The sequence below is a fragment of the Antedon bifida genome, chromosome 1 (genome assembly GCF_963402885.1).
Source record: "Antedon bifida chromosome 1, ecAntBifi1.1, whole genome shotgun sequence".
NCBI classification, from domain to species: Eukaryota; Metazoa; Echinodermata; class Crinoidea; order Comatulida; family Antedonidae; genus Antedon; species Antedon bifida.
Window position 1 is genome coordinate 29,664,931 of NC_136226.1, and position 27,476 is coordinate 29,692,406.

General features: G+C 33.2%; 2 protein-coding genes across 10 annotated transcripts in view; one reads left to right on the forward strand and one right to left on the reverse strand.

Annotated features, from left to right (window-relative positions):
• Nucleotides 1-23,127, forward strand: part of LOC144848943 (colorectal mutant cancer protein-like) — an 85,412-nt gene extending 62,285 nt beyond the window's left edge. For all 3 annotated transcript variants that reach the window (XM_078705895.1, XM_078705907.1, XM_078705901.1), the window contains 13 exons: nt 7,218-7,331; nt 9,893-10,035; nt 10,818-10,927; nt 11,367-11,527; nt 12,178-12,399; nt 12,768-13,061; nt 13,259-13,652; nt 14,287-14,488; nt 15,877-16,111; nt 16,473-16,670; nt 18,727-18,935; nt 20,111-20,213; nt 22,164-23,127. In XM_078705895.1, the coding sequence (XP_078562021.1) occupies nt 7,218-7,331; nt 9,893-10,035; nt 10,818-10,927; nt 11,367-11,527; nt 12,178-12,399; nt 12,768-13,061; nt 13,259-13,652; nt 14,287-14,488; nt 15,877-16,111; nt 16,473-16,670; nt 18,727-18,935; nt 20,111-20,213; nt 22,164-22,247 (2,469 nt within the window). In that variant the 3' untranslated portion in view covers nt 22,248-23,127. The remainder of the gene's footprint in view (nt 1-7,217; nt 7,332-9,892; nt 10,036-10,817; nt 10,928-11,366; nt 11,528-12,177; nt 12,400-12,767; nt 13,062-13,258; nt 13,653-14,286; nt 14,489-15,876; nt 16,112-16,472; nt 16,671-18,726; nt 18,936-20,110; nt 20,214-22,163) is intronic.
• A 2,183-nt stretch (nt 23,128-25,310) lies between these two features.
• The window catches only part of LOC144848996 (transcription factor 12-like), a 90,277-nt gene continuing 88,111 nt past the window's right edge, over nt 25,311-27,476 (reverse strand). For 6 of the 7 annotated variants that reach the window (XM_078705974.1, XM_078705968.1, XM_078705956.1 and 3 more), the window contains one exon: nt 25,311-27,417. In XM_078705974.1, the coding sequence (XP_078562100.1) occupies nt 27,161-27,417 (257 nt within the window). In that variant the 3' untranslated portion in view covers nt 25,311-27,160. The remainder of the gene's footprint in view (nt 27,418-27,476) is intronic. The other variant, XM_078705980.1, reaches the window with a different exon arrangement.

The following is a 27,476-nucleotide window of genomic DNA, read 5'->3' on the forward strand; positions in this document are numbered from 1 at the left end:
AATATTGTTGAGTACTTTCAAGGATAAGCCTACCATATCTTGACATATTGTATCGTAAACAGCTGGTTATAATGTTATTTATTGAAAACATGTCTTAGCAACCATAACAGGCTTAATACAGAGAGAAAAGCAAGCTTGAAAGCATGCATAGTTGTAGTTCTGCATATTAACACAGGGTTATTAATGCTTGCCAGAAAGCGGTTAAAAGTTCCCCGATGCCTGTTAACCCACACTTAAGTATGTAGTTTGGGTTAAGAAATGCTCACATTAACTTCGGATTAGCTTTGCAGGAGATTTTCTTAAATTGCCTGTATGTGTAAAAATGCACATTTTATTTCGGGCAAAGTAGGAATTATATATTTATAGATTTTGCAATAATATGTAAATGGAATGTTGACAAGTGACATAAAGATGGAATAAGCAATAAATATAGTAGAACCCATATTAATAAGACACCTTATAAACACGACAATATGCCTTGAATATGAATGTAGGTTAGGTATGGGTATAATTTCATAGATATACCTTGTCTATTTTGTGCCTAGCTTACCTGGATAAAAACCGACATTGGCCTATTCTCTCCTAGAAGAGAGCTACAACTCAAATATATAAAACCTTTTGAAACACACTATCAAATAATGGTACATTCCATGAACCTTAATAGGGTTGTCCCTTTAATAGGAGTGTCCCAAAGAAGGGATTTTACTTTAAATACACTACAGCGAGTTCAGCATTAACATTGAGAACTAAACCTCACATATTAATATATTTTAATATTTAAAAAATAATTTTGTAGCAAAGTCACATATTTGGGCTTTTTTTCTTGAAATCTCCATTATCTATATATACTCCTGGCGTTTTAGTGTAGAGAATGGTTTGTTTTTGTGTTTTGCAATAGTTAATGATACACATTGAGCTTTAGTTTTAAGTCTTTCACCCATAACATATTACTTTGTTCTAAATACCCCGCAAGCAAAGCTTTAGTGCTTTAACACATTTATAGCATTAATGCTGTAAGTACATCCCACTGAACCTTAGTATAATATCCAACAAAGCTGCAGTTGTACTGGACATAAAGCATTCCTCTGACAGCATAAAAGTCTGCAAACAAATCATTCGTAAACCTTAAGCTCTGTCTACACTATCAAACTTTATGTGACAAAAAAATGTGATGTGCCCATATATGAACATGATGATGTCATATCACTACCATATTTGGGAATATCACTATCATATTTGAGCACATCACACTTTTTTGTCACACTAGTTTGATAGTGTAGACATAGCTTTAGATAGGGGTGACTGATTTTAGGTGTATATCCTTCATTTACCATTTTTTCTTTATTTTGAAATTTAGGCTATTATATATATATATATATACTGATCAAAATATACTGTTTGTTTACTTGAGTGAAATGTGTGGGGTTTTTTTTCTATTCAATTTGTATGTCAAGTGATACTTCCTCTTTATAAAGCCGTAGCTCTGATTTGAAACACTGTACCAAACAAGGGACAGTTGTGCCTTTATAATCCTTGAGTTTATTGTTAATATTAATATTTCAGCAATTTCTGCTGATAGTCTAAAAGTACAGTTGTTCCTACTGTGCTCTGATCTTGCCATAATCTCTATTTGATGGTTTATAGCCTAATCATAGGGATTAATATTAATCCATTTTAAATGGATTTAAATACTGTACTATGCTTATTGATTATTAATCCCCTGTAATACACAGTAGTACAGATTGTGATAATGATAGTATCCTAATAGCTTTAAAAAAAATGCCATTTAAAAGCATTTAAGACAAAATACAGTAATAGGAAAATTGTGACAAATTTTCATGCTAGTGAGATGAACTGCATTCTTCAAATTCTCCTACTTTAAAGCAAAATAGCAAGACTCACTTAAGTTGCATACTTTAGCTTGCTAGCATTCTACAACACTAGCAACTTTTACGTTTGTCAAAACATTGCGTTGTAGGACAATTTTTGCTGATATGACACTTATTTAGTACATTTTATTCATTCAACAATACAAGATATATTTCTCAACTGACTGAATGTGATATGGAAAATTACTGGAACACTCCAAACATTCATAGTACATTTTATTTTATGCAAGACATTTTATGTTCAAATGTTATCAAAGCATCCAAACTTATTTACTTTTCATCATTAATATTGATGTATGTGTTTGTATCATAAAATAGCACATTTAATACACTTTATATATAGCATGACCAGTAGTAGCAGTAGATTTAATGTTTTGATAAGACATGTTGGCTCTGAAATCATGAAGGTATTTTTCACCAAGCCAACTTAATGTCATAAATTACTGATAAAAGTGCAAATAAGGTTTACTTTTTAGCATCCTTATGTCAATGTTGCATTGTAACTTGTATTCTTGGTGACAGTTCAAATCTAGTTTTATACAGTTAGTCCCTCCTTTAACACTTAGTTTGTAGGGGTCCTGAATGTGTCCCCTTAATAGAGGTTCTACTGTAATTTGATATAATAGTACACGGCCTAGTAAGTAACTCCTCTACCCTGGAATATGTACAGTACTATAGTTTAGTTTAGAACTTTTAGGACCTTGTTCATTTCAGACTATATATACGTTACACAAAATGTTTACTACCTGATTGTTAAATAATTGATAATAAATCATTATTATTAACTAGAATATCAATAAAAAAGCATCATTTAATGAAGAAAGAATTCAATAATCAAAACAGTTGAGTCAAAAAGCCGAGCGACGTTTTTAGTAAGAAATATTTCTTGTTTAGCTTTGATTCAATCCTTTCAACAGCATGTTTTTTTAGTCAACATAATAAATTTATTCATATTTTTCCACTATTGATTTTTTACCTCGCCAACAATGTTTTTATTTGTTCACTATAATCATTTTGTAGGTCGGTATTAAACTATACAAAGGATATCATACTTTAGAATCGATATCAAATTTAATTGGAATATTTTTAAAATCTGATATTTTATACACAATGATAACTCATAGTTTTTTTCTAAATTTATTAATATTAATATAAAGAAGAAAGGTAATAACTTAGTTGGATGGCAACTCTGACAATGAAATAGTTTGTTTCTATAATAATAATAATAACTTTATTCTAAATATAGATATATTAATACAAAGAAGCATGGTAATAATGCTTTCTGTATTTACAATTAAGTATTAACTTAGGATGTGGTTTAAGCATTCAGATATAAGATCTTTTACAAATTTACAAGGTCTGAAGTGATCCTTTAACCAAAAAAAACAATGGTGCCATATGGTGGTTCAATAGTGAATTATTAAATTCAATGAGCTACATTAGATTATCTTAACAAAACTTTTATTATTTAATCTTAATTGATCTAATTATTTTGATTATCTGGAAAATAAAGCGTTTTAAAACCAGAATTTTAGTACCTGTACAATTGCTATTGTTTCTTACCAGAACTTATACACTACTTTATAATTCTATTCACGTTTTTAATAGCAAGTTCGTAAGATCTCTTTAGATTCATTCATTGGTTAAACACTTTTTTGTATTCATTGTATCATTTATGTAAATCAAAATGTAAACCAACCAACCAAATTTCATTTGTACCTTGTTGATAAAATGACAGTAAATAATATCGTATCGTATCGTACATCACACCAAAAACATAGTGCAAAGTAATTTATACATTCTAAGTACAAACCATACTGTAGGATATATAATAGCATACCGTATATTTCGGTGTATAAGTCGCACTTTTGACACGCAAATTTGACCTCTAAATTAAGGGTGCGTCTTATACACCGAACATAAATGCCTCACCACACAGATTGTACATATCGTCACCTCGTTGTTGGCTAGGCCTGAGTAGGCTAGGCCTAGCTACAGTGTACTAACCATAACGTAACGGCAACCTGCTTCTGCCTAGTTTTCAAGGCATTTTAGCGTGATGTTATACTAAATATGATGAAAAGATTTGTTCATTATGGAGCTGTTTTAGGCGCTCCGATAACATTTCATTTGTAAACGATTACGATTGAAATAGTATTTATTTATAGATATGCACGATCGCCGACCGCTGTACCCCCAGCGCAAGCCCTTCTTGGCGGCCACATGGTGGACGGTATTCGACTAGTATATTCTCCAGTTGATTATAGCATGGACCTAGCGTACACACTTCTCGGATACATAGATACTAATCGAATACGATCGAGCGAGGCTAGCCCACACACTCATGAATAACAAGTTAGAAAGAACTTGTTGAGGCTGGGTGCGGCCGAGCCTAGGTAAGAAAAAACCTAAATAAAGGACGCCGTTGTAGATATAACAAAATATATTATTACAATAATATTGATTACAATTTAAAAAAACCTTGTTTTGATGAAATATAAAGTGCGTCTTATACATCGACGATATAAAAAATACCGATATTTTACTCCAACTTAGGGGCTGCGTCTTATACACAGGTGCGACTTATACACCGAAATATACGGTAATATGATAATAGCGATAACGTTGGAAATTGGGGTTAGTCACAGAAGCTATCACAGTATGAGCAGACATTTAGCAGTATTACAGTATTATTATTTAAAGATGTATTGCCCCCAAAACTATTAGGTGATATTAAAACATCAACATTTTTAAGAATTATTTTTTCAGGGGGAAAATACATCTTAAAATTAATAAATATTCAATGACTAGAATTCCATCAAATTTCCATGCACCCATCCAATTCCACTAACCCAAATTTTCTCCAATCTGAAAAACAACACGTGATCAATAATTGATGGATAATAATGTTTACGTTTTGCTCGTGTCACAAATCAACCTATTTGTTAATGATAAATTGTCATTGATGTTTGAAATTAGGTTTAGCGTTTGACAACGCTTGACTGAGTCAAGATCATGAGTTGTATAAGAAAATGAATTGACTATAAATTGTTTATCCTTCACTGAGGATGACAACGTCCCTCTAGGGGATATTTGTTATATATTAAACAAGGTGTTTAAATCTGTGCATATGAAAATGATGAATAAGATCATTTGAGGCATGGCATCACAAAATCAGCATAGTGTCGAAAATAATTTTAAAAAAAAGATTTTTCGTAATCTATATTTAATAAGCTTTAAAATGAGCCATTGTTTATTAAAATCGGTTTATTATATGAAGAGTAATTAATGAAATCATACTAATCACTTTGTACCTCAGGAATTCATTTTCATTTTGAGAAAAAGCATCTTTAAATTATATGCCATCAGTAGGTACAGATGTCATTGCAGTTTTTATTAATAGAATATTCTTCTTTTGTTTTAATGAGGATACCAATTCTTCAATACCTGCCTCTTCTCAACATTATAAAGTATATACAATTTGTTTTCCTGTTAAAAAAACATTAATTGAAAAATAAAAATTTAACAAAGTCTGAGAGAGGTGCAAGATTTGTCCTGTCTGAGATTGATTTAATAATATTTTGTTCACAATTTCTACACAAAATTTCAATATGTATTAATAAATGGCCATGTGACACGTTAGGTAATATGACAACATGAAATACATGGACATGTGTTATGCGTAGTGTCCCCACGAGCTTCCATTGTGGTATTACCTTCCATGTGTAAATAACCATAGGGGTAACACTGCACAGTTTAGATAAAGCAGACGTTATTGACGTCTAAAATAAGCAACAAGCTACTCAAAGCATATTGACTAATGTTACTAAGTAAGCACCTTTTGATGCTTACAAAAGAAATCGTTTCTCATCTTTGTGAGTACAGACTAAAGCTCTGTCTACACTATCAATCTAGTTTGACAAAAAAAAGTGATATACCCAAATTTGGTAGTGATATGACATCATCGTGTCCATATATGGGCACATCACATTTTTTTGTCAGTTTGAAAAGTTTGATAGTGTAGACAGAGCTTAATGCATGTAGTCATCTAGCTGGTAATCGTTTGCCCACACGCTTTGATAATCTAGCATCGTTGGAGAAATAAACAAAGCGAAATGACTTGTTAATAGATAGCTCGACATTCCTGAAAGTATATCACCTACGTACAATAAATAACATGAATGACTTCCAACGAAATTGATGTAGTTAAAAAGCACAGGTGTATGTTATTTTGTTAGAATGTAGTTCGGATAGGCATGAGTGTCACTTATTGTTTTTTCTCCATCATAGCACATCAACACATCATTAAATTGTACAAATTAGTTATATCAAATCCAGTGTAATAATACCAGCATGGACCCTGGTATATGAACATCTGCTAAAAGTGCATTGACCTGACGAATCATTTATACACGATATTAATCACCATGATTTAACAATAGGATTAAGATTCATTTGCGTTTGTAACCATAAGCCTATTATACCAAAAATGATTATACCTCAGCCGAAATATAAATTGTTATATGGTTAACATCGGCAACTCTTAGCCTCACTTGCTCCATGGTTCTGGTAGTAGAACAAGTCTTCTCGGATAAGGACTATAAACCGTAGGGCCTGTGTCCACATCTAGCTCATGTGCACTTTAAAGAACCTAGTACATCTTTCGAGACAAGTAGGTTGTTACCCAGGTGTACTAGTATAGAACACACACATCAACTAATCATAACTGGGCCGTCTGGGAGACTAGTTTTTGAATGAAGAGGTTACCAGTATAAATAAAATATTTCAATTCAAATCAATTTTGTAGTGGAATATTGCATGCCCTTATATTAGTACATTTAACAACATCAGGAATATTCACTGTCATTGCCAGAACTGCCATCCAGCATCTTTAAGTGCAATTTATGAACTTAGTATAGCATACCATTGCAAGCTATTTACTGAATCTCATCCCGACCTTTGTAAATAAAGAAGAGAATTTATAATCTAAGTGTGCACAAAACAAGTTTAAATTACAAACTTTAGGCAGCGAAATACACTTATCACAGAATTCAATATACACCTATCGACATGATATCATACAAAGATGAGATAATGTTAATGAGATTTGTGAATTTATTTATGACGAAAATGTTAAGCCTATGTTGGCACTATACCAAATTGATACTCAAATTTGTGTCAATATCCTGGTTTAACGTAAAGAATTGTATACAGATTAATATTAACAGTTAATATAAAACCAGATGAAAAATTTTTCTTAGTGTCAATTATATTGTGATTATTAAGTTGATGTGTTAATTGTGTTACTTTTGTTGTTGTATCTTTCAGTTACATCTAGCAGCTTTAGCCTCCCTGAAAGGAGAGATAAATGAGCTGAAACATAGATTACAATCAACTGCAATAGAAAGAGATGGACTTGAACGCAAGTTAGCTAAAGCTCAGGTTTGTGTTGATAACTTATAAAGCTAGATCAGTATTCCCTGCTTGACCATCATGTTGCAAAGCTAGATCAGTATTCCCTGCTTGACCATCATGTTGCAAAGCTAGATCAGTATTCCCTGCTTGACCATCATGTTGCAACATGAATCCAACTTTGTTCATTGACCTTAGATCGTAATTCACCCATGTGCATAAATGGGTACCACTATCCCATCTAGGGTTAATCTACCTACTACTTCAATTCAAATCAAATTTATTACGTATTAAATACGCATTAAAGCAATTTATAGTTCATATTTTTAGTGTTATTCTAAAGTATTAATAGCACCACTTTTAAATTGGCAATAATGACCACACCCGACACATTTAAAAAAAATTATTAAAGCATTGTAATTAACCTAAAATTATTTTATTTAAAGAAGATAATTTTTATAAAGATTCAAAAGGACTTTCTGAAAATGCTACCACATTCTAAATCGGTCAGTAATAGATTCTGAAAATCAATTGTTGACACCTATTCTTCATGTACATACATCGTGTCTTAGAAATGAGATAATATGAGTACTAATAGCATATGAACTTTGAACATTATATTCATTAATCACACAGTAAGTTGTGTAATGCACATTAGGATGTGTGGGTGACCAGAGTTCACTTGAATACTAAACAGATTTTTACTTCATCTCAACATTCAATAACTAAATTATATAAAATAATTTTGTTATTGTTCAAAAATTAAAATGTGAGGAAGGCAATAAATTATATAAAATGAATTCAGTGCTAGCTGACGTTCACCTTGCAATGAACATTACAGGGAACATAAAATATGACAGAGGATATAAAACGTTCAACATAGTGCAGTAGAGGTTGAAAACGTATTATTTTTTAAAATCAATACATTTCTGAATTTTACTATAATCATACATTGTCGTTATTTTTGCTATACATCGTCGTTTGAAAGATCAAATTGATACAAGAAATATGTTGGAAAAAAATTGATGTTTAAATGGTCTCCACAAAAACTATTCTTTGTCATTAATATAATAGTCAATACTCCCAATACCAGACACCAATGGGCTGGCCTAATATGTCTGGTTTTATGGAAAGGTATTTGGAATGTGTTTCTAATGGTAAAAATGAATTTGGGACATTTTGGACCTCATGAAAAGTTTGGTTTTGGGAGAGTTTTCGTTTTTCAGAGAGTCTGGTATTCGGAGAGTTTGCTGTACTATTGTGTAACCTATATGGGAAATTAAAATCGATACATTAGCTTATGTAACACATTCAGTATAAACACATCAGGTACAGAACATGAATTCTAAACTGCCCGGTGGTATACTGCAATTTAAGTAATTAATTTGAAACGATAAAGATGAGGAAATCTGTGAGAATGAGAAAAAGTCGGCCCAACATGTTAAGCGTGGTTCTCACTAGTGACGCAAAGCAACACAGTGACATATTGACAGTGCTGCAAATATCGCAGGTTTGATTTCACGCAGATGGGGGCAAACACAATTATTGGAAGAGCATTTTCTTACGTTGCACAGGTTACGTTGTGTCGCTGGTGGGAACCAAGCTTTATATGCTTTGCTGCAGCAGTGGCTACTAACGCGTCCCTACCGCCTAGACACCTAATCAATCTGCAAAGTGCTCGTTGTTTTACTATAGATATCGTTTGTCATTTAAATCACAAAAGGTAAACTGACTTAAGTTGTATCATGCCCTCGGGCATTATACAACTATTTGCAATAAAGAGTAATCAACGAGTTTACGCAATGTACAAACATCTTAGCAGGTCTACTCAAGTTCAACTGATAATTGCAATATCGTGTGGATATCTGCCGATGGTTCGCGTTTGGTTAATCAAATAAATTTCAGTAATAAAAGAAAATTTAAGAATTATCAAATGCAATAAATTACGTATTCTACAAATATTGTTTTTAATTTATCCTATAAATATTAAATAATAATGTTAGATTGACGTTAAAAGTATGAATTGTTTGTCTATAAATTGAAAAAAAAATGTTAAGATTAGCATGATCATTTTATATTTAATTTATATTTATTATTACTTTATTCTGTACGTTTTATGAGCTCTGTATTTTAAGTATTTTAATGTGACAAAAAGCAAATTTCCAATTGTGATTATTGGACGAATAAATTGTTTTAGTGGGACTGGACACGTTTTATTGGGACTGGGCCATTTTATTGGGACTGGGCCATTTTATTGGGACTAGACCGTTTTAGAGGTGTTTACCACATATTGGTCTTATCCTTCACTAATTTGTGTTTTCCTTTTCTGTATATGCATTTTAATTAGTGAGAAGAAAAAATCAGATACAAGCAATACAACAAAGAATTATTCACAAATAAATACATTTTTGTAAATTAATTATTTAAAATGTTACATGTCAATATTTTTAGTGATAATGACATGTATAAAACATAAATGGAATGATACTGTACATAACATTATAAAGTCTCAACAAATTGAAGTACTGCTCTTAAACCTCTTTAAGTGAAACATATTGTAAACAAGTGTCTTATTTACATATCTCATTTAGGTTGAGCGTTCCCGCTTAATACACGACAATGAAGAGCGTCTTGAACAGCAAGCGATCCGGTATGAAGAGCGTATTACCGAGTTACACAGCGTTATAGCTGAACTCAACAAGAAGATTGACAGAACTCATAAAGACACTATTAGGTAAAGATTGTAATTATGCGGTTTAGTTTATTACAATACTCAATTAATTTGAGTAAAGCTCTGCATACACTATCAAACTAGTTTGACAAAAAAAGTGTGATGTTCCCAAATTTGGTAGTGATATGACATCATCATGTCCATATATACATCACATTTTTTTGTCACATAAAGTTGATAGTGTAGACAGAGCTTAAGTATAGTACGTGCGAGTTTTGTAAGTTAAATATTAATATCTTGTTTCATATTTTTTATATAGTGATTTTTTAAGATACAGTAATTAGCAGGTAGATTGGCCACTTGATATTGTCTGTAATATGATATTATAGGCTAGAGACGCAAATATAATAATTTAGATAATTCGTCTGCACTTGTTGTCATTAACCGGCTTCTAGATTAGCATTCAATAATGAAGAGCATTTACGGATTGAATTGCATTTTAGCAAGCGGACTTTGCGCTGTAATTGGAACACGGTATAATCAGCTGTATATAGGTTGTCTGCTGCCACACTAAGACCGAATGCGTGTTTATTTATCTCAGCTTTTGAACATTCTGCCGTCTGACAATTTGTGTTTGTAGAGTTCAAATAAAGAAGGCCATAACAACATTTTTTTGCGATATTGTACAATTGTAAATCATTTCTTAACCAATTAGTATCAATTTTCTGTCTTCTACTTGCCGATTTATCATCAATAATTCATAATCAAATGTTTTGTTTCAATTTCATCTTTGTATCCATTAATTAATAATGCTATTGCATCAAAAATGATTTTGTTTTTTATAGGGAAGAGGATGAATTTTCACAATCGGCATCAAGTCCTCCAAGTAATATTAGCAACAGTGGAGGCAGTTGTAGTGGAAGCTGTTTCCATGGTAGCGAATCCGTTCAAATAGGTAAATTAGTGGCAACTCATTCTGCACTAAACTGTAATAAAAGCTCTATCTAGACCATCAAAGTTTATGTGACAAAAAAATGTGATGTGCCCATATATGGACATGATGATGTCATATCACTACCATATATCACATCACACTTTTTTTGTCAAACTAGCTTGATAGTGTAGACAGATTAAGAAAAAAAAAATGTATCAAGAGAATTTGGGTGTAAGGATTTAAATTATATTCATTTGAATATCCTGAAACATGTGTAGTATAAAAGAAGTGCTAAGTTAAATGTCTTTGTCATTGGCATTATATGAGTTGTGTTTATTATCACTTGAATTAATTTTACCCTAACCATAAGCCCTGCAACCATGTTGAGGTTGTGATGCAGATGACCTCAACATCATTCTTTTTTTTTTATCTCTGAAACTTATATTATATTCTATTACAGACCAGTGCAATGATTTAAATGCAGAATTAACCCGTGTGTTTGAAGGTATTGAATGTTCAATACCATCACGGAGAGACCTTCATCAACATGTGACCAGCATGGAAAGACAAGCTCAACAGCTGGAGAGTGCAAGTAAACACTCACAGCAACAAGCTATACAGGTAACCATGCTGAATCAAATATCCATATAGTCATAGTATCTTTATTTGTCCATTAAAAAGAATTAACAGAAATTTGTATTGAAAACTGTACAGTAGAATCCGTATTAAGAGGACATCTTCGTGACTTTAATAGAGTCCCTTTAATAGACGTGTCCCCCAAATAGTATTAAAGGGGGATGGTCAGAAGAGTCAGAAACACTGGATTCAGTAGTACATATTGTATATAATTTGCTATATACAGTAATTCAAAAAAACATTTAAAAAGAAAGAGAAAAGTTTTAAATTAAATGCTGAAAATAAAGAAATGAGAGGGAGAAATGTTTCCCAACCAGCATTTGATCTCGATATGTTATACTCTAACATTGGACAGCGGGGTCTTTAATGGTATATTAAAAGCTTATTAAACAAAAATTCGGCCTGAAAAAGTTCTTTGTGCAATCACAATAGAACCTCTATCAGGACACAGTTTTCCCTTAATATAGATGACCCCTAAATTGGGATTAGCTGTGGTATTAAAACATACAATTTCCCTGATTCATTCACAGGAAAGTGAACCCTTGATTCTAACTGTATGTGCAAACATATAAATTGATGCCATCTTTTTTATCATTACAATTAATTATTTATCCTCCTCTTTGTCTTGTATATAGGTAATGAAAGAGGTTGAAGCCATGAACCTGGATTCATCTAGTGATGTTGATCAAACCACAAAGATACAAAGAAGAAGGACCAGCTTAGAACAAGAACTGAGATTGTTACAAGAAGAAAACGATAACTTAAATACAACAATGTCACGCAAAGATGACGAGATGCAGAAGATGAAATCAAATTTGATGAACGTCAGAGAAGAGAGGGAAAAATTTAGAAGAAAAGTACTTAACTCTAAATATTGTTATTTTTAATTTATTATCATTGTTTTTGTTGTTATCAATGTTGTCATCATTATTTTAGTTTTTTCCTTAAAGTGAACTTCATTGCCTTGTCAAATAAATGAAATATTATGTTCTTGATTTATTTTATTTCATATGCAACCAACAGCGGGTAGCTCTCCAATTACAGGATGGATAAACTATTTTATAATTTATCATGCTTATAAACTAAGTTTCTTGAGGCTTAGGGAGTGGAGTTGAAAGAGTCTTGAGTTACAACCCTGGCACTAGGTCAGGATTGAACCCCAGACCTTAGGATTGGAAGGCAAGCACACCACCACATTTGTAAATTGTTATTTCTTATCTTTTAGGTTAGAGAAATGCAAGCAATCATATCAACATTACAGAATGGCAATCATCGAACCGGACACTCATCATCATCGGAGCATCTAGCTTCACCTACCCAACGTCCATCGCCTGCCCCTTCACATTCTGGTATCAACCCTAGCACGGGTGAACTCAGTTTGACCGGGTCAGAAAGGAAGAAAGAGATGGCGGTCAGTAAAGTAGCCGAAAGAGTGAAGTTAAAACAGTCGAGATCGGTTGATGTCCGACAGGGAAATGACCCCAGACAGGTCTTAGGTCATGAAATCTCCGCAGCTGGAGTAAGTTTAAAAACTGAGAATTTGTTTTTGGTGGTGTAAAATTAAGTAAACAACACCAAATAAAAAGTTGATTTAAATTTAAATGATACCAGTAACATAATAAATACTTGTAAAGAAAAATCGTTTATGAGAATATGTAATACTGAGTTTTTTTAATAAAGTTTTGTAATCTATTTTTATATTGATTTTTTTCTCAGATTCAAAATTCAAAGCTAGCGGAACACTTAGCCCATTCCTTACAAGAGTGCTCTAGCCTCCAAGAGGTTTTCCAAACACTCAATTCCCACGGACTGTCCATTCCAGAAAACAAAGTGAGGGAATTCGAGGTTGAAATGGAGCGACTGAACAGTAAAATTGAACATCTGAAATCACAGAATGACCTGTTGACCTTAACGCTGGAAGAAAGTAAAGCCAATTGTGACAGACTTAGTATGTTAGTTGGAAAGTATGAATCAAATAACACAGCATTGCAAATGGCTGTCAACTACAGTGATCAGACGATAGAGGCTTATAAAGCTCAGCTTGATCTAGCACGGTGTGAACAACAATCATTACTAGCCAACTGTAAAGCAGCCGGGCTGGGTGGATTAGGTATGATGTGTTTACAGTAAATTATACTGAAACAATATGTGATTTACGATTCTTCATATGATATTAAGTTCTGTTTACACTATCAAACTTTATGTGACAAAAAAATGTGATGTGCCCATATATGGACATGATGATGTCATATCTATATATTTAAGCATATCTCTACCATATTTGGACACATCACACTTTTTTTGTCAAACTAGTTTGATAGTGTAGAGAGCTTTAGAGCAACGCAATAAATATCAAGCGAAACAACAATTATTATTGTATAGTTTAATTTTAATTAATACTACCAGTATAGTATAATAAACAGGTTATTGAAGACCTGCAAAATCATCACATTTTACTGAAATATTTTTCCAGGCCGGAAATTGATGGAAACTTACAAAATCATGGAAAAAACATGAAGAAAATGTCCTTTTTTACTAGACACCATTATAATGTTTGCTGTACCATGACCTTTTAATATTTTGTGTAGAACTGTTAAAAGGTCATGAAATCTTAGTTTAAAGGTCAAACAAATGAACTCTCAAGTGTATGCCTTCTGTAAATTGATTTTATCATCAACTCAGTAAGATAATAATTGTCTATATATTTTACATTCCATTTAGCATCATTATTCCTTTTTTCTCAGGTGAGAATTCAGAAAGCTCTGGAGACGATTCAGAGGATACAACCAGCATGCTACGGCGAGTTCATGAGAACAAGAAAGTAGCAGAAAGCATGGCAAAGTCATTGCTACAGAGACTGGATAGAAGTTGTGGCGCAGTGCTTACACATGTACAGGGTGCTACGCTACAGCCCTGGGAAGATGTATCGTCTCAAAGTCACACTAGGTAACAATAATTTTTTTTTTTATGAAAATAACACGCCAGATAATGCTATAAACTTTTAGTCCCCCCCCCCCCCAAAAAAAAAAAAACATGAAAAATAAAGATTTTGAATAGGTAATTTAGCAGTTTTAATAAAAATTATTCACTTCTAAATTTCACTTATAAAAAGACAAAAGAAACAGTTAATGTTAACAAAAAACCATTGCGTGACAGACATCTAATAAAGTATTTCAATTGAAGTTGTAAATAAAGAGAAAGAATTCACATAAAAATGAAGTGCGCCCTCGGTCCTGATGCAGCTTTTATTTTGTATTGCTAGTTTCTGTAAAAGAAAGCACAGTGTCTATAATTTTAAAAATTTATGTATCTTTACCAATCCGTTGATTGATTTATATTACTTTCTAATTTAGCGTTACTCCCTTATTTTGAACAAGGAGTGAACCTAATGATTTAGATTTTAAGATTTTAACCATCAAACCACAACTGCTTTCAGTTCAGTCATCAGTTTGTCATCAACTCATTCATATATGAAAATTAGTACGGAAAGTGAAAGACAACCAAGGCGTAAATGACATTATTAAATGTTCATGAAAATGTAAACACATCGTGTTCACCTTGTTATGTGTTGATTAGCATGGTTGTTGACAGACATGTGATTGGGTGGATGGTCTTAGCTTGTAAGGTGAAGAAGGTCATTTCCAATAGAACTGACCATTAACAGGCTGACTGACAAGCAGTGGATGGTGATAGATGCATTGTGCTAGCTAAATATCACAATCACTATTTCAATTAGAACGCAACGATGTTTGCGTCAATGAATATCAATCAACCAATCAATGACCTCAGACATGTTAATAAAATGAAAATAATTAACGGTAGTTTGTGTGTCATGGGTTGTTTTTTTATAGAAAAAAAATTTGGCAAAAAATAAAGTAGGCATTTTAAAGATAATTAAATTTAAAAGTTTTGATTATCTTAATTAAACTTAGATATTTTAATTATTGTTCATGTATTGATTATGGTATTATTTATTTTATTATGTATTTATTTATTTAATCACACTCTTGTTAAGACTAGCCAATTCTGGCTTATTGAACAAATATATAATATAGCAAGTAAAATAGACACAGATAAAAACATCAAACAAAATAACAAGTTTTAACGGTCTTACAATACCAAATAAATTACGACCAAACATGCATAGGATTGGTATGTGTTAAATACTGATAATTTAAAAGGGGATTTTTTTTATTGTTGCACTAATATTTTGTGGCATAAAATGGCATATTCAGCCAAAAAATGGTTAAGAATAATTTTTTCAGGGGAAAACACATCTTTGAATACTTGAGTATGGTTACTGATAATTTTAAAAAGTTTTTTCTTAATTGTAGCACGACGAGCTCTACGGCGAGTAGTTGTGACACCGAGTTCAGTAAGGAGGATGAACAGCGACTCAAAGATTACATCCAACAGTTGAAAAATGATCGAGCCGCAGTTCGTCTCACCGTCATGGAACTTGAGAGTGTACATATTGATCCATTAAGTCACGATGTAGCGCCAAGACCGGACACGCAACGTTTGGATTTGGAAAATGCGGTGTTAATGCAAGAACTGACAGCTCTTAAGGTGACAAGCATACTTAACTTTGTGTCATGTGTACTTAGCATAAAAATACTGAGTACCGTTGCTCAGCAACAGGGGATCTGTAGCGGAAATGCTGATTAGCTTCAGTTGTCAAACATTAGTTGTTAGCTCATTCTTGCTAATTATTTTGTTAAAAGCTTCTTTAATATTTATTCAGACCAACAGTCAGGCATCGTTAACTAAACATGAATATAAACTGGAGAATGCATGTACAATGATAAACAAACAAAAAATTAATTTTACAAGTTAAGATATAGATTAGATGATGAGATGAGAAAACAGAAGGAAGTAAAAGTATTATAAAAAAATTGTAACAAACAAAAATCTTTTTTTTAAATTTCAGGAGGAAAGGGCAGAGCTTAAAGCACAGAATTATTTACAGGAAAAAGAACGCAAAGCACTTGAACTTAAACTAAGTTCACGAGAAGCACAGGAAGAGGCTTACTTGGTTCAAATCAACAATTTAAAGTGTGAAATGAAAGACCAAATATCACATCATGGTGAGAAAGCAACTTATACACACCACCATCACTACTCTAAGGTAAACTTATTTTTCCTATATCTTATTCAAACTTTCTTTTTAGCAACACATTTAAGCGTTAACAACATATAGTAGAACCCCTCCTTGAGATACCCCTCCTTGGGAAAACCCTCCATGGGATAACCCCTCCATGGGATAACCCCTCCATGGGATAACCCCTCCATGGGATAACCCCTCCTTTGGGATAACCCCTCCTTGGGATACCCCTCCTTGGGATACCCCTCCTTGGGATAACCCCTCCATGGGATAACCCCTCCATGGGATAACCCCTTCTTGGGATACCCCTCCATGGGATAACCCCTCCATGGGATAACCCCTCCATGGGATACCCCTCCTTGGGATAACCCCTCCATGGGATAACCCCTCCATGGGATACCCCTCCTTGGGATACCCCTCCATGGGATAACCCCTCCATGGGATAACCCCTCCTTGGGATACCCCTCCTTGGGATAACCCCTCCATGGGATAACCCCTCCATGGGATAACCCCTCCTTGGGATACCCCTCCTTGGGATAACCCCTCCATGGGATAACCCCTCCATGGGATAACCCCTCCTTGGGATACCCCTCCTTGGGATAACCCCTCCTTTGGGATAACCCCTCCATGGGATAACCCCTTCTTGGGATAACCCCTCCATGGGATACCCCTCCTTGGGATACCCCTCCTTGGGATAACCCCTCCATGGGATAACCCCTCCATGGGATAACCCCTCCATGGGATAACCCCTTCTTGGGATAACCCCTCCATGGGATACCCCTCCTTGGGATACCCCTCCTTGGGACACCCCTCCATGGGATAACCCCTCCTTGAGATACCCCTCCTTGGGATAACCCCTCCATGGGATAACCCCTCCATGGGATAACCCCTTCTTGGGATAACCCCTCCATGGGATACCCCTCCTTGGGATACCCCTCCTTGGGATAACCCCTCCATGGGATAACCCCTCCATGGGATAACCCCTTCTTGGGATACCCCTCCTTGGGATAACCCCTCCATGGGATAACCCCTCCATGGGATAACCCCTCCATGGGATAACCCCTCCATGGGATAACCCCTCCTTTGGGATAACCCCTCCTTGGGATACCCCTCCTTGGGATACCCCTCCTTGGGATAACCCCTCCATGGGATAACCCCTCCATGGGATAACCCCTCCATGGGATAACCCCTTCTTGGGATACCCCTCCTTGGGATAACCCCTCCATGGGATAACCCCTCCTTGGGATACCCCTCCATGGGATAACCCCTCCTTTGGGATAACCCCTCCTTGGGATACCCCTCCTTGGGATAACCCCTCCATGGGATAACCCCTCCATGGGATAACCCCTCCATGGGATAACCCCTTCTTGGGATACCCCTCCTTGGGATAACCCCTCCATGGGATAACCCCTCCATGGGATAACCCCTCCATGGGATAACCCCTCCATGGGATAACCCCTTCTTGGGATACCCCTCCTTGGGATAACCCCTCCATGGGATAACCCCTCCTTGGGATAACCCCTCCTTGGGATACCCATCCTTGGGATAACCCCTCCTTGGGATACCCCTCCTTGGGATACCCATCCTTGGGATACCCATCCTTGGGATAACCCCTCCATGGGATAACCCCTCCTTTGGGATAACCCCTCCTTGGGATACCCCTCCTTGGGATACCCATCCTTGGGATACCCATCCTTGGGATATCCCTCCTTGGGATATCCCTCATTAGGATACCCCTACTTGGGATATCCCTCAATGGGATACCCCTCATTAGGATACCTCTCATTAGGATACCCCTCCTTGGGATACCCCTTCTTAGGATACCCCTCCTTGGGATACCCCTTCTTAGGATACCCCTCCTTAGGATACCCCCTTCTTAGGATACCCCTCCTTGGGATACCCCTTCTTAGGATACCCCTCCTTAGGATACCCCCTTCTTGGGATACCCCTCCTTGGGATACCTCCATGGGATACCCCTATTAATTAGACACTTTTCTGGAAAGCAAATTAGAGATAATGTATGCTTTAACTAAAGAAGACACTTTGTTGGGTCATTTAACAGTTAAATTTGTCTTTACAGAATGGCATATCATCACCAGTATCACTAACAGAAGTTGGGTCCTTGGATGGCAGTAGTGTTGGGTCCCAAGAAGAGTTTCTTCAAAGAGAGAAGAAGATGAAAGCAAGACTTCAGGAGCTGGTGACAACCCTTGAGAAGGTTCAGAAGAGTTCAGAGTTACGACATCAACAGTCATCAGAGTTTGTGGCAGACCTTAAGAGAGCTAACAGGTATGAAATACTTCCAATTAATGAACACCCTCTAATTATAGATATGTTATGAGAAATATGCCTTATATGGTAGCAATACCCTAACCTAGTATACCAATATTGTATCTCACAATTCATGGTAATACCCATAAAATTAAACATGACAACAAAAGAGTGAGTTTTCTCTGAATGTTTTAAATGTCATCACATAATTATGAAATTGTCAATCATAATTATCATGAAACGATATTCAAACTGCAAACGTCTATCAAACTATCTCCCAAGGGATCCAATCTAATCCTTCGGTAGCTAAGGAGTCTTAAACTGTCCGTATTCATTCATCTTTTAAATCTGTATAATAGTTACAACTGATTCCGTGATTGACATGTTACGATTTATTATCATATTAATATTTTTATTACATGATTGATATTTTTATAAATATTTTTTCTTCCCTTGTGACATTATGAAAATACTTTGCATACTAACATTTTAAAAAGATAACATTTGCGTTAGTTATCTTGTTATTTTGCCAAACCACTTACAACAGGGAAAAAAGATCAAGTAAATATAATAACCACTTTCCTTTTAAATATGAACTGTGGATGGATATAGATTTTATCCATCAATACCTCTTGGCTTAATAATTGAAAGTAACTTTAAGATCTTTCAAAATGTAGACAGCAACTGCAAAACACTCCAGAAAAATTTCCGTTTATTTAATTATTTTTGGAATGTTCATATTAAATGTTTTGATATATCTAATAAAATATAACCATTCTTTTGGGTTACATCTATTAAGGGGACACTTTTTGGGTCCCGAACTTTCCCCCTTTATAGTACTGTAGTTCTACTGTATTGACTAATTTCATATTGTTTGAAGGTTTGTATGGCGAAATCAAATATTGATATAAATTTTGCGGTACACCACATATATTAGTATTTCTCAACGCTTCGATCAATATGCTTTAATCATCCTCAGGAGTGAGAAATCAAAGCATATTAATTTGAAGGTCGAGAGACTTAACAGTTCTTTTCAGAACTAATATACGTGGTGTACCGCAAACTTTATATCGACTAATTTCATGTTACATCTTTACATATTCTTTTAAACGTTTAAATCAAATTTAAGTACATAATTTAACTGATTTTGTTAAGAACTATATTTGTTAAAATGATTGTATTTCTTATTTTAGTGCCTTAGTAACGGCGTATGAGAAAGCGAAGAAAAAACATCAAAGTCGGCTGAAGAAACTGGAAGCACAGATGTTGGCTATGGTTGAACGACACGACACACAGGTATATTTAAATCTACATTATTATTACAATGGCGTTCTACTGTATTTTTACTTGATTTTATTTCAACCTTTTGTTTTTAAGATTTGTCATCAGTACCAGCCACTGTGGTTACGGCCTTCAATTTAAATTAATAAATCGGTCAATTTAAAAACTTATTTCTTCTGGTATTACTTAGATAATAATGTATATATATATTTTTTTTAATAATTTCATTGACAGTGTGTCATGTGACTAATTGTCTTAAGTAGGTTATTCATAACTAACATCAATAATACATTGTTGATGTGACTCAATTTATATAGATTAATGTTGTCAAATGGGTCACATAACGAATAATAAATATAATTTCAATCATTTTATTCACTTATAAGATGTTTAATAATAACATTACAAATATATGACATTTACAGTTCAGACATTTTTGTAGTTTAAATTAATTGTTTTGAACCTTGAACAAAAAAAATTAAAAGCATCAAATAGAAAAAGACATCTATCCAAAGTACGGAAAAGCTAAAGCTTAAGTTGTCATGGAAATATGTGACAAGGCTAATGTTGTACGTTGAACTGTAATGTAGTACAATGCGTCAGCATTATTATATACAGGAATTCAGTAGGTTTACTAAACTTGAATCAAAGATTGAAATAAATATACTTTGTTTATCATAGATGTAAACATCTACAATCATTTCTTGGCAAGATAAAACATGTTAAAATACATTTAATTTACTTATATAAACAAATATTTAATTGCAAAATTTAAAATAACTAGTCTGATTTAAGGTTATCACTTTAATCCACAAAAGGATAACAAAATCATACTGATGTTAAGACATTTCTGAGAAGGCCAAACACATTTTACCGTATGATTTGTGGTGTTGCAATTGAACCTATAAGCTTTTAAATATGATTTAATGTACCACAACATACATGAATGGGTGGATGTCATGTGATTAATGTCACTCGGATCGTAGATGACAAAACGTAAGCCAAATGGCGCAAAGGAACCCAAGCATTCCAAGTTCATAGGCCATCAAAATGACTTGAATTAAACATGACAGACAGTGGTTGTTTTATTGGCAGTTTAAACGAAGTCAGTTAGGATTTTCGCAACATTTTAGCAAACTTTCATTTAGATACAGTCATCCTGTAGATAAGTCCACTCAACGTGTCATACTGGTGTCTAAGCTAATTATCTGTTTTATGATGAGAACTGCCTATTGACGTTTATTACCTTACACAAACTTCCTATTCTGATACATGTTTTGCACTTATTGTTTAAACACCATCAAATTCTACCTACTAAAAATAATGAGATTAAACTTTTTTAAGCAAAGAAAAAATACTCAAACTGTAAATGTGATTACAATGTTGTTACAGACAGACTCCTATGGTAATGATTTTGTCTGTTCAGATTTTCCCTATCATGATAACTATCATGTTTGTTATCTCTATCATGATTAAATCTGTCATGATGCACCTATAAATTAGATAAGTTCATGACGATTGTCTCTATCATGATTTACTTTATCATCATTATCTCTATCATGATTTACTCTATCAAGATTTACTCTATCATGATTAACTCTGTAATTATTATCTCTGTCATGATTATCTCTGTCATGATTATCTCTATCATGATTAACTCTATCATAATTTACTCTATCATGATTAACTCTATCATGATTTACTTTATCATGATTATCTCTATCATGATTATCTCTATCATGATTTACTCTATCATGATTAACTCTATCATGATTACCTCTATCATGATTTACTCTATCATGATTTACTCTATCATGATTTACTCTATAATGATTAATTTTATCATGATTAACTTTATCATGAATATCTCTATCATAATTAACTCTATCATGATTTACTCTATCATGATTAATTCTATCATGATTAACTCTATCATAATTAACTTAAATGTTTGTTTATTATCAGGTACGAATGTTAAAGCAAAGGATTGCATTGTTGGAAGAAGAAAACCAATCATCTAGACGTCCACACAATGAAACATCACTATGACATTGCATGGAAACATCTCTCTGATCACATGGCTGACATCATTTCACTATGACATTGAATTCCTGTAAACCATTGACATCTATGGAATTAAATGGACAAGTTCTCCACTTGTCATCAAAGACGACTGAACATTATACAATAAATAACTGTAAATATTGTTGATTTGCCAAGCAGTTTTATTTATATAGATTATATAAATAATTTAGGGAGCTCGCCTACAGAATGTTTTATATATTTATTCGCTTTGATGTTAAGTACAACATTCATTTACTGCAAATTTGATAGAAATTATCCAGTTGTATCACAGGAAATAAATACTAGAGAAACAAAACCCCTTCCATTTTAACATTCTGCTAGCCTTTGTATTAAATGCACATTGTATCTATTTATAGAATTGTAAAATATGTAAATATATTGCAAAGTACACGTGTAGGTCATAGGTTAAATATGGCATCAGCTGTTTATGACTTAAATGAACAAATTTATTAAAATATTTTATTTGTAAAATATAAAAGATTTATTTATACAACCTAAAAAGCCAAGAATGATACAATGAAATGTAGATAACATGAAGAAATAAGCATAGAACAATATATTGCAGTTTGTATAGCAATTAGTACACTATTGAAGTAAGTGCATATAGCAAAGGAAGAATAGACTACATGCTAATTTGGTAATTGTGAAAATGCGCTCTATTTCCTGGTAATAATTCAAACTATTATTCTCAAGTTTGTTTAGTTTTTGCTTTAAGTTTACATTTTGAATTTTCAATTCAAGCTTCAGTTTAACTCATAACAATGAAGATAATAATGTATATCTTTACTGTACTGTATTCATTTTGTAAAAGAAATCTTTGACATAACACAATATAAATGCATAAACTGTATAGCAATGGTGGTGTCAATAATTTGCTATTTTTTGTAAAATCCTCAAATATATATCCTTAATATTATTGCATAATAATAATTTTAAAAAGTCGCCATTTTTGAAAACTGACCAAATTTCGACCCTTTTATTTTTTACATAACTGGTTACAATGACTCTATACAATGATGATAACGCAATATATGTGCATATATAGCAATATTATTGCATAATAATTGAATTTTAAAAAGTTGATATATTAAAAATATAAAAAGGGATCTTTTCCAAAAATGGCCAAATTTCGACCCCTTTTTTTTCGACAAAACTGGTTACAAACACTCTATAAGATGATGGTAATGCAATATATACGCATATATAGCAATATTATCGCATAATAACTAGATTTTAAAAAGTTGATATTTTGGCCATTTTGGAAAAATCCAGTACAGGGATTTTTTCCAAAAATGGCCAAATTTCGACCCCTTTTTTTTCGACAAAACTGGTTACAAACACTCTATAAAATGATGGTAATGCAATATATAGCAATATTATCGCATAATAACTAGATTTTAAAAAGTCGATATTTTGGCCATTTTTGAAAAAATCCCTGTACTATAGTACAGGGATTTTTTCCAAAAATGGCCAAATTTCGACCCCTTTTTTTTCGACAAAACTGGTTACAAACACTCTATAAAATGATGGTAATGCAATATATACGCATATATAGCAATATTATCGCATAATAACTAGATTTTAAAAAGTTGATATTTTGGCCATTTTTGAAAAAATCCCTGTACTATAGTACAGGGATTTTTTCCAAAAATGGCCAAATTTCGACCCCTTTATTTTCGACAAAACTGGTTACAAACACGCTATAAAATGATGGTAATGCAATATATAGCAATATTATCACATAATAACTAGATTTTAAAAAGTCGATATTTTGGCCATTTTTGAAAAAATCCCTGTACTATAGTACAGGGATTTTTTCAAAAAATGGCCAAATTTCGACCCCTTTTTTTTCGACAAAACTGGTTACAAACACTCTATAATTGATGGTAATGCAATATATAGCAATATTATCACATAATAACTAGATTTTAAAAAGTCGATATTTTGGCCATTTTTGAAAAAATCCCTGTACTATAGTACAGGGATTTTTTCCAAAAAATATAGCAATATTATCGCTTAATAACTGAATTTTAAAAAGTCGATATTTTGGACATTTCTGACAAAATCCCTGTACTATAGTACAGGGATTTTTTCCAAAAATGGCCAAATTTCGACCCTTTTTTTTTTTGACAAAACTGGTTACAAACACTCTATAAGATGATGGTAATGCAATATATATGCATATATAGCAATATTATCGCTTAATAACTGAATTTATAAAGTCGATATTTTGGCCATTTTTGAGAAAATCCCTGTACTATAGTACAGGGTTTTTTCCAATAATGGCCAAATTTCGACCCGTTTTTTTTTCGACAAAACTGGTTACAAACACTCTATAAAATGATGGTAATGCAATATATACGCATATATAGCAATATTATCGCATAATAACTAGATTTTAAAAAGTCGATATTTTGGCAATTTTTGAAAAAATCCCTGTACTATAGTACAGGGATTTTTTCAAAAAATGGCCAAATTTCGACACTTTTTTTCCAACAAAACTGGTTAAAAACACTCTATAAGATGATGGTAATGCAATATATACGCATATATAGCATTACTATCGCATAATAACTAGATTTAAAAAGTCGATATTTTGGCCATTTTTGAAAAAAATCCCTGTACAGGGAAATTTTCGAAAACTGACCAAATTTCGACCCTTTTATTTTTGACATAACTGTTTACTATGACTCTATAAGATGATGATAACGCAATATATGCACATATATAGCAATATTATTGCATAATAATTGAATTTTAAAAGGTCGATATTTTGGCCATTTTTGAAAAAATCCCATGTACTATATCATAATGTGGCATGCGCAGAATAACATAATGTGTTCGATATATACACATATAATTGTTAACTGGCCAAATTTACTGGCCATGTGACTTAATGTCATATATGGTAATGTTACCCAATTGAATTTTGGCCATTCTTTAAAAAAAAAAACCACTGTACTATAACTGGTGTAACCATGACGCCATAACATTTTTGACAAACATTTAAAGGAAAGAAAAACACAATTTTTCTGTTGTTACAAAGATGGCACATTTAATTTCTAACAGCTGACTATTTACAGTGATTCTATGGGAGCGCTATCCCACAGATAACGCTAACAAAATGATCAAGGCTTGTGCCAAAACCTACACAGTGCAAGAAACAAATCCCTCTTAGTCCCTTTTACTCCCAACAGGACTAAAAAAATACAATGATTACCTGACAATAAATTACAATTTCATTAGTAGCAAGTCAATTAGTACACAATCTGGTGCCATAAAGGGTCACAGAGGGGTCAAAGTGACCAGAGGGGTCAAAGTGACCAGAGACCTCAAATAATTAATTAGAAGACATCATAATAATAACAAAAGGTATTTTTTTCCACATCAACAGGAAAAAGAAAATCCCTGACTGGTGCTAGGCAACGTATTATGAAAAAAATCTAAGCTACACTTAAAGAACAAATTAAAATAAAATATATAAAACTATTCTACAACCAGAATGCGAGTGACAATGCTGATACAGAGTGTCACATGTGATGTCACACGTGATAAACATTTCTGGAATGATCAGATGACTAAGATAATATTCTATAAATGTAACAAGGTATCTGTCAATCAAATGACTCGTTCACCATGATTCTCATTAAAATTCAACAATTAACAAAACAATGATAAAATGTGCTCAGATTTTAAATTCTTCAAAATTAAGAATCAAATGATATAATATCTATCTTATTAAATGTCTATAAATAAGTAAATCTGTCACAAATGTTGATATAATCTTTTTTTTTTACCAATTTGAGGGCACTAAAAAATGCCATGTCACAGCATGAGGTCAAAGGTAAGTGACATAGGGTAAATGAGTCGTTCACACGACAACAAGTGGTAAAATAAAGTTTTAAAATCAAGTTGTACTGAAACAAATAAAATTTGGGGTCATTTAGTACTTAATAGTTATTTACAATCTTTAAACCATTGTTAACACTATTTGTTAAAAAAATTCATGATAAACGTAATAATTTCTAGAGTCTTAAGTCTATCATCAATGGAAATCTAAATAAAATAAAGGGAAGACAAATGTATTTTACAACAAAAGGCATTATGGAATTGTGTTCCCCAAAAGATTCAAGTTTACTGATTGTAAAGCTTAACCAAATTATACACAGTTGGTAAAACCAGGGGGTGGGGTGTAATCTTAATTCTCCTTCCCCTTGGTAAAACTAAGTAAACACTACTGAACATTGAAAGCTTCCTAATGTGGTGGGTTGAAAGACGTACACTCCTAAATTATAAACAAATTTATTTTACGTTTCAGTGTTGAATAAAAAGAGTTATGTAAACTCTCTTTCTAAAAACATACCAATTTTTTTTTAATCAAGAAAAAAATAATAGAAATCGATACATTTGATATACATTTTTGTTTGAAAATTATTCAAAATATAAACAGAGAGTGTCGCAATGAATGGCGGCAGTCATCAGATGTCTGATCCGACTACCGACATTATTCCAAAAAAAAGGGAGAAACAAACAAAAATGACAAACACCACGAATAATTATCAGCGAACACTGACCACTGGTGGCGGGTTAACGATTCATAAGATAAAAACAATTTTAGTTTTTTTTTTTTGTAAATTTAATTATAAAAAGAGCATCCATATTAGAAATGCCGACGGCATCTCTGAGCAGCACCAACAATGCTGTCCTCATCGACTCAAATTTCATCTTTAGAAAATAAGTTTGAAACGAGTAAATTCACGACGCGTCCCCATTCGTGTCATCCTCAAGTATTTATTAATATCTACATGTTTTCAAAACCAGTGAACATCCCTCGTAAAATGGCTACAAAATCTTTAATAAATAAGTCTTGTTCATGCTTATAAGTTGTCTTCTGGTGTTATTTGATTAACGGACGTCTGCATAGGTTCACTGGTGCGGAGCAACTCCAGCGATCCTGCAGGCGGCATATTAGTGACTGTTGCTGAGGATGATGGAGGTATCGTTGATAGATCGAGGCCATGGTGAATGCCGTATTCATTGATTTGTTGTTGTAGATGGCTTGCTGGCTGATGTGCTAGATTGTCCATGAGTTCATTATAACCTCTCATTAAGCTACTTACAAGACTAGAAGAACCTGAAAAACAAAGTACTATATTTAAATATGCATGAATCCAAAGAGCTGATATTAATTAT